At 38.4% G+C, this 8,969-nt stretch overlaps 1 protein-coding gene across 1 annotated transcript; it reads right to left on the bottom strand.

The window, feature by feature from the left end:
• Positions 1-4,905: 4,905 nt before the first annotated feature.
• On the bottom strand, positions 4,906-5,437 carry LOC113411326 (small integral membrane protein 11-like). Its single transcript, XM_026666321.2, has one exon. The coding sequence runs from the start codon at positions 5,297-5,299 to the stop codon at positions 5,111-5,113; it is 189 nt and encodes a 62-aa protein (XP_026522106.1). The 5' UTR covers positions 5,300-5,437; the 3' UTR covers positions 4,906-5,110.
• Positions 5,438-8,969: the final 3,532 nt, after the last annotated feature.

The following is an 8,969-nucleotide window of genomic DNA, read 5'->3' as shown; positions in this document are numbered from 1 at the left end:
GACACAATCCAAAAAATCTTTCCCATCTTGAAAATTCTCTTCTATTAGTTCATAGAAATCAACTTCCGTTATTTTTCTGGTCTTTCTCCCTTAGAATCTACAGATAGCAGTGTTCCAATGTCTAAGGGGCTGCCACAAAGAAGATGGGAGTCAAGCTATTCTCCAAAGCACCTGAAAGCAGAACAAAGAGCAATGGATGGGAACTAATCAAGGAGAGAAGCAATCTAGAAATAAGGAGAAATTTTCTGACAGTTAGAACAATTATTAGTGGAATAGTTTGAAATGGTATAGGCCAGTGATGGCTAACCTTTTCATCATCGCATGCCAAAAGTGTGTGCGTGCACCAGAGGTGGTATTCTGCAGGTTCTGACCAGTTCTAGAGAACCAGTAGTGGAAATTTTGTGTAGTTTGGACAATGGCAAATTCCAGCCCTGACTGGCCCCACCCCCATCTATTCTCTGCCTCCCAAGTCCTAGCTGATTGGCTGGGTCTTCTTTTGTTGCCCTGCACAGGAGAATGGAGCTGGAAAGCAGGTTAGTGTGGTGGGGTGAGAATGGGATTTTGCAGTAACCTTCCCCTGCCACACCCACCAAACCATGCCCACCAAGCCATGCCACGCCCATCAAGCCATGCCCACAGAATCGGTATTAAAAAATTTGAACCCCACCACTGGCGTGCACACAGGTGTGTCTGCACCCATAATGCAATACACACGTGATCCCCCCACCCCACGCGCACGCAATTCCCCTATGAGCCTCATGCCTCTGTGCATGTGCACAAGTCTCCTGCGCGTGCCCCGCCCCCCATACATATGCAGCAGATACCCAATGGTCAGCTGGCTGGCGGGAAGTGCATGCACATGCACAGTGGACCTGATCTGGGACAACGGCTTTTGTGACAGCAGAGATGGCTGTACGTGCCGCTTCCGGCATACGTGCTATAGGTTCACCATCACGGGGTATAAGGTCTCCTGTTTGAGCAAGGGTTGGATTAGAAGACCTCCAAGGTTCTTTCCAACTCTGTTGTTCTGTTAATTTTTTTGTATCACATAAATAAAATGATTAATTCTCATGCCAGTTGTTGTTACATCATCTGTATTGTTTAAAAGGAATGAACACTAGGTTGTTGTTTTCCTCCCAATTAAATCAAAACCTGGGTCAGACTGAACTTTTGACAAAATGATTAGATTTGTGCAAATCATTCCTCTTTACAGCTTCTGATTTTAAGCCAGAATGGTAGTCAAACACCTCCTGTTTTTGAAACATTTAATTTGTATCTCAGTTGCCATGTGAATTGTAATTTGTTTATTATTTCTATCAGTAGGCATTTGGAAGAAAAATCACGAAAGTCCATAATTCATAATTTGTGAATTGTACATCCGGCAGTCTCTTAACAAGAATAGCCTTCTCCAATTTGGTGCCTGCCGGATGGAGTCCAACAATTCCTGTATTTTGGAATCAGCCTGGCTTTTAAATTATAAAATCTCTACTGCAAAACAACTGGAGACCAAAAAAGCAGGAAAAGACAGGGTGGGATATTAATTTAGGCAACTATAGAGGTTTTTCCTATCCCTTTTTTCATGCTTGCCCAATGAGAAAGACTGGAGCTTATAGGCCAACAAAGGTTACCGTAAGCTGCTCAGAGCACCTCGAACTGAGAGATGGCAGCAAATAAATTTAATAATAATAAAAATGATTTTAGCTTGTGAGATGAAAAATGGGCCCAAGAGTTGGCGCCAATGGTTTTAAGTTATAGGATCTAAATCTCTTATAACTTAAAACATTTGCACCAAGACAAATTCCTTGTGTGTCCAATCACACTTGGCCAATAAAAAATTATATCTATCTATCTCAGTTCACTACTGGGGTATTTTTTGATATATATATTTTTGTTGGTAAGTAAAGTTTGAGAATAAAAGCCCAAATTGGAAAGATTGATGGACATGCCTTCCATGGAAGAAGATGGCTCAGTATATTTTGGGATGAGAAAAGGGGATTAGACTTGATGACTAGAGCATGGAAGATCCATGAACTGTTTCATTGGGAAGATACCTATGGAGATTCTCAGTCATCCAGGTCATGGTTGTCCCAAAGGTGTTTTTCTAAAGGGCAACTGGACTTGGATTTTTCCTTGAAAACATTTCGCTTCTCATCCAGGAAGCTTCTTCAATTTTGATTCTTGGAAAGAGCTTTGGCGTTTGCCCCAGCAGTTGCTGAAAATTGATGACTTGGTTTCCTGCCACTATGAGAAAAGGAATACAAAATATTTGTGGTTTAAATTCAAAATAAGCTTAATGCATCTTAAAAATAAATAACATTTCTGTTTCTTGAAAAAATGTTCAGAGCTCACTGAGTTTGCATGAATCATTCTTTCCACTCTAAAACTACTAAATATTAAACTGTGCAAGACATCTTTCAACTTGATGCTTCCATGATTACAACTTTGGTATTATATTGTTGATCGCATAGTCAGCCAGAGGTTTTAGACTAGATGTGGCATTTTTATCCTCCTCTTAAGACTTTCCTAGGGACCTGGGAGAGACAGATGTTGTTGTTTGGTGATGTTAATCTGTTTCAGGTTAATCTACTTTTTGCAAATGACTGATAGGGATTTTGTCAATGTCCACACCATTCAAATAATGCTCCAGAAGTTTTGGGATCACACCCATTGTCTATTATTATTGGTACTATCTTTGCTTTCTTTTCCCATCATTATCTGTGAAGATTCTCAGTCATCCAGGTCATAGTTGTCTCAAAGGTGCTTTTTCAAAAAGCAACTGGACTTTGCCACCATTGTTCTACTTCTAGAACTGCAGGTCTTTGCATTTTGTGATTTTCTCCAGTTCTTTCTCTTCTGATGGTACTGTAAAATCTACTACCCACACTTTAAAAAAAAATCTTTTTTCCAACAGTTGTTAAGTCTGGGGTATTATTCAGTAGTAGCATGTCTGTTTCTAAAGTCCCATTTTCTATTACTTTGTCTATTTTGTGCTTAAAGGCAAATTGTAATTCTTGCAGATATTTCCATGTACAATTGGTACTACTTTGTCATGCCATTGTTTGTAATCAGTCTGTGTAATCTTCTTGCAGCAGCTAACCAGGTGGTCCAATGTTTCTTTAGTTTCTTTGTATGTGCTGTCTGTTGCTATCTTCTCAATTCTGAGGTTATATGTTTTTTTTCTTAGGGCTTGGTGGTGTTCAGACAAAATTATCCCCTCTGTCTCTTTCTTCAATTTTCCTGTTCTTAGCCATTGACAAATCTTATCTGTTTTGCCTGCCAGTTTTAATAAGTGCAGTACTAGCCATGTAATACTTGCCTTGCCATCTCTCTTTTCAATTAGTCTTTCTTACAGGGGGTAACAACTGTTCTTCATTTTCCTTAATAAGTGGACTCTGTCAGTGTCATTGCATTGATGAAGGACATGATTCATTGTCACAACAAATTTGTGGGGAAATGAATGCTAATATGAATTAATCTGGCTAATAATCATTTGTTCCAAGAAAACAAAATCATTACTTGCGGGCTTGACTCCTATGTAAGAGAATGAGTCAACGATGTTCAATCAAAACATATCTGGAGATGTGAGAAAGATAGTGCCACAATAGAATCATCCAAGCATTGATGTAGTAATCAAGCTTTGTTGGAAGTTGTAATAATATATGAAAAATACTGTCCTTTAGGGCAGGGGTCCCCAACCGCCGGTCCGCAGACCGATACCGGTCCGCGGAACAACTTTTACCAGGCCGCTGGTTGCTGGGCGCCGCCATTGGTAAAAAAGTGCTTCCGGCGAGCTTTTCCGGGTAGAAAGCCATTTCTACCCGAAAAAGCTCACCGGAAGCGCTGGCGCCGCCATCTTTTTTGACGAAAAAGTGCTTCCGGTGAGGTCACCGGAAGCACTTTTTCGTCAAAAAAAGATGGCGGCACCCAGTTGATGCCGGTACCAGGCCGCGGCACCCAGCTGATGCCGGTACCGGGCCGCGGCGTCAAAAAGGTTGGGGATCCCTGCTTTAGGGCCATTGTAGACAATGAGGTTTTGTGCGCAGTATGATATGCTTCCTTGATTCTTTTGAAAATTAAAACTACCATAACAAACTAGAATTTTTGAGTTTGGTACATATGCATGGGTATGTAAATGTATGAGTGAATGGAATTTTTAGTTGATAAAGTAAACAATGCAAACTTGTACCCCAGCATTTTTTCTATATGTCTGAGTCTCTAGAGAAAAAGAAGACAAGTAACACTGAAGATGCTTCCTCATCCTCAGTTGTTTGATGTGTAAGTTGATGCCTTTGTCAAAATATTCTAGGTAGCAAGTACTGTTCAGTAATTCAGTTTTAAAACTATAGCTGTTGTCGCTGCTATTAGCAGCTGTCAATAGAAGTCCAACAAGAAATTAGAGCCCATCAGCAGCTGATAATATTACTTTTTCAAGCCAGATGTGCCCAAACATCATGTTCTTTGATTGCAACCTCAATAGTCAGAAAGCACTACCAAAGGACTATGACAAGAGAAAAATGTTCTGGTCAAATCACAAGCATGTCAGGTCAAGTCTCAAAACTTCATGAACTTCATCCTCTGCAATCTGCATCATGTTATGGTAGCCATACTGTCAAGAACATGATTCACAATCCTATCATTACAGCGGCCATATATTTATACATATACGGTGTGATTGTGATTCATTTTTTTTCACAGTGAGAAAAGTTCTTTTTAAGGGAAAGGTGAATTGAAATACTATTGCAAATAAAAAATTTATTTATTTATTTTTAGTGGCAGCATCTAGAAGGGTTAGACCTGGTAATATGTGGACCAGGGAATCAGAGAGCTGCAGGCTACAATGGGAAGTTGAAAATATATCCTGGTAAAAGTCAGTGTCAAACTATTTCTTTTTTTTTTTTTTACCAGTTTTGCAAAGGAAGATTTACTGAATAAATAACTGACAATATCCTGCTACTATCTGTAACAAAACAACAAAATTAAAATACATTATTCAAATCAATCTTGATCTTAGGGAATTCATTTCTCCAGCATAGTGAAATCAGTGAAATCTTCAATGCTTCCCAGAAAGGCATCCAAGTCGGCTGCAACATGTCAGAAAATCTTTAGATCTTCAGTTTTCTTTTTTCTCAATTTCTCTTTTCTGCTTTTCTGCTTGTTCCTTTTTCAGCTTTTCTTCAAGTCTTTTCCTTTGATATACTTTTACCCCAGCAAATGCTAAGCAAAGAATTAATGTTTTAGCAGCTAAAATGTACATTAGAAGTGGAAAATTTTCCAGTGCCTTCCAATTCAGGAGCACCATCTTAATTCTGTATCACTGTAATTTTCAGCTTAGGATGTTACAAGAATGCAGGGCAAATATGTAAGCTACTTTTTTTGTGAAAAGACACCTTAATAGCGAGGAGCCATTAATCACAGGGAAACTACTAGAGCCTACGATTCCCAGAATCCTTGCTGCTAGAGTCCAATACATCAGCAAAGGGCAGGGGGAGTGTCAAACTATTTCTGTACTGTTGCCAAGAAAGCTAGAAGGATAATTGGAAGGAAGCAAAGAACACCTAATGGTTTCATCCAAATTTATAAGATATTTGGAAACAATACAATGTTAGGAATCCCTCCATTCCTAGGCCTCTTCTTTTGCTCCTTCAGAGACTCTTTGTTAACCTCTCCTTAAGAATGAGCCATTCAGGAGTGCTTTCAAAACACTTATGTATCTAGAAAGATGATATAGCATGACACTCAGTACACCATGACACTCAGTCTATTCAATTTCTATATTAACTCTACAGCCAAAAGGTTAGATGAGCTAGTTTTCCCTTCACCAACTCTTGCCAGCTTCACCATTCCATCTTCTCCATGTTAGCAATGCAGTGATCACTCCACATATTCCAATGGTCTTGAAAAAGCCATACAGTCTATAATCCAAGTAGTGCTAATTGCTAGATATTACATAGAATAGAATAGAATTCTTTCTTGGCCAAGTGTGATTGGACACACAAGGAATTTGTCTTGGTGCAAATGCTCTCAGTATACATAAAAGAAAAGATACATTCGTCAAGAGTCAAGAATCATCAGGTACAACACTTAATAAGAGTGATAGGGTACAATAAGCAATCAAATCATACTAGGAAACAGTCAATATTGATCGTAAGGATACAAAGTTACAGTCACACAGTCACAGGTGGGAGGGGATGGGTGATAAGGAGGGGATGGGTGATAAGGAGTGATGAGAAGGTTAATAGTAATAGCAGTGCAGACTTTGTAAATAGTTGGACAATGTTGAGGGAATTATTTGTTTAGCAGAGTGATGGCGTTTGGGAAAAAACTGTTTTTGTGTTCTTGTATTACCTGGTAGATATTAACTTTAGATATTAACTTTAATATCTAAAGTAAATATTAAATATTTATTAAATTAAATATTAATATTAATAAAGTAGATATTAAATTTAACCAACTTCAAAATCAGTTGGTGCCAATATTGTTTTTCAAGAAGAGTAAACTGAAATATCAGGAGAAATTGTTTTCAATTACAGGAAGCGGAAATGAATCTCCCTTTGAAATGTTGTTTATCATAATGATTTTCACTGACAATGCACCATAGAAGATTTAATTATGCCTTCTTTACTAGGTACAAGTATGTCTGTTTGTGATGATAAGTTATCAGAAAACTGATAGCAAATCCCTTTTTGTAATTGTATTGTTTTAAAGCACATACAGTAGTTATTAACTGTAATGACTGATGACATTAATCAATAGCTTTATTTTAAAAAAAACAAAGCTCTATATTCTTCAGTTGTATGATATGACTGAAAGGGTTGACAGAGATCTTTGTTCACCAACCCTCAGTATATTGATTGAGATGATGAAAGAATAAAGAATACATGAATTATCTGGGCCTGAATAAGCTATCCAACCCACACTGAAGTATTTTCAATGGATTGTTTTTTTCAAATGTTAATTTGAAAACCTCAAACTGTGTTTCAATTAGTGTGTGCAAGATGGTTAATCTGACTGGTATGCATGCAAGATTAGTTGCAGAAATTAAACATGTAGTGCCAAACATTCAAAGCCAACAATGAGAAGCAAAAGAAGATGTCCCAAATTAAATGAAATGTTAAAACAACAACTGTCAAAACCATCAGTTTTGTGCTCTTAATTCACAACTGCTTTCTATTTTCTATGATGAAGTGGAATCACTCTATGAATATCAGCATATGTATATGTGTGAATGTTGCTGATCAAAGGGGTTGTCTATGAAGATTCTCATTCATCCAGGTCATGGTTGTCCCAAAGGTGCTGTTCAAAAGGCAATTGGACTTTCTTGGGGTTTTTTCCTTGAAAACATTTCGCTTCACATCCAAGATGTTTCTTCAGTTCTGGATGAATAATGGGGAATGGAAGGATTTATATTCTTTGCAGTCATCTGGTCATTACCACTCTGAAGGCCGGTTGTTAGCTCTTGAGTGTTGTTGATAAATTTGGGGGTTTACCAGTACCTTCAGGGTCATTTGAGTCAGAGTGCAAATGTGTGTGGACCTTCTTGCTACAGAAACCAAAGCCCTGAACTCCTTCACAGGAATTCCATCTACTGACTGGTATAGATATGTGGATGATACTAGGGTCAAGATTAAAACACAGGAATGGAAGTTTTCACCAAATACATCAATACTTGGACAGGTATCTTAAGTTCACATGGAGAGATGTTAAAGGAAATAGTCTGACTTTCCTGAACTGTACACATTAAGGAAGCCAGAAGCCTCAACATCAAAACATTCAGAAAACTCTCACACAGATTCTCAGTACCTACTATACTGTAGCACAAAATGGGAGTGACACCACTAGCTGAAGGGTTGCTTCAGCTAGGGTTGCCCACCAGCAAAGCAGTAAAAGAAAAAGAACTAAAACATATCAAGGAAGCCCCCAGAAGTTATGGCTGTCCCAACTGGGCCTTCATCAAATCCAGGAAAAGATTCAGCAGTAGCCCCTTCATAAGAGACAAAGAATAGAACAACAAATGAAGCAACATTGTCATTCCATACATTGCAGAAATATCTGAAAAGCTGAAATGCACAGAAGGATTTTCAACCAATGCAACATATGTGCACACTTTAAACCCTAGAATACCTTAAGTCAGAAGTTTGTCCACCCCAAGGAAAAATACCCAGACATAAACTAAGCAAGGTGGAATATGCAATGCAATGAAGTGAGACATGTATAGATTTGTACATTGTGGAAACTAAACAACTCCTTCACAAACTCATGGTATGACATGGGAGAACAAACCCATCAGAACAAGATTCAGGATCCATCTGCATCTGAAAGATCAAAGTCACTCTTTTGAACATAGAAAAATACACATTCTGGACAAAGAGGACCAATGGTTGGAAAGAGGAGTCAAAGAGTCCATCTATGTAAAAATTGAATAGCTCTCTCTCAACAGAGAAAGAGGGATACAACACCACCTGTCTACAATACAATCCTTTCAGCAGTCCCACACCCATTTGCACTCTGATTCAGGTAACCCTGAGGGTACAGATAAACCCCCAAGTGGCCTCAACAGCACTCAGAGATCTCAAGGTTGAAATGCTGTATAACATCATGAATGCTATCTTAGCACTGGTGATGTTGCTCTGAATGAGTAATGAAACATCTACAAGAAAACAACACAGCTTAGAGAGCATCAAGGACCTCTCATATGTGTGAATCTGTTTTTAAAAAAGGCAAGATGTTGACCACAATCAAATAGATGTTACCTCTTTTTACATGTAGGACTATTTTGATGCTTCCCACTCCCCACTTTCTCATTGGGTTCCCCTGATCTATAGACAGGATTTAATGACCATAAGTAGACATATACCCTAGCTACTAAGAAAAGGCAAGAACTTTAAAACTCCAAGGCATATATAGAAACTTTCACCTGGTTCAGTAGTTTAAACCCATCCATTGGAACATGAAATTGAACTGCCTTGTAC

Source organism: Notechis scutatus, chromosome 2 (genome assembly GCF_049901735.1).
Source record: "Notechis scutatus isolate UNSWTSFEM ecotype Mainland chromosome 2, rNotScu1.2, whole genome shotgun sequence".
In the NCBI taxonomy this organism is placed as follows: domain Eukaryota; kingdom Metazoa; phylum Chordata; class Lepidosauria; order Squamata; family Elapidae; genus Notechis; species Notechis scutatus.
The sequence above is the reverse complement of the archived record's forward strand: the minus strand, read 5'-3'. Positions and strand labels throughout refer to the sequence as shown.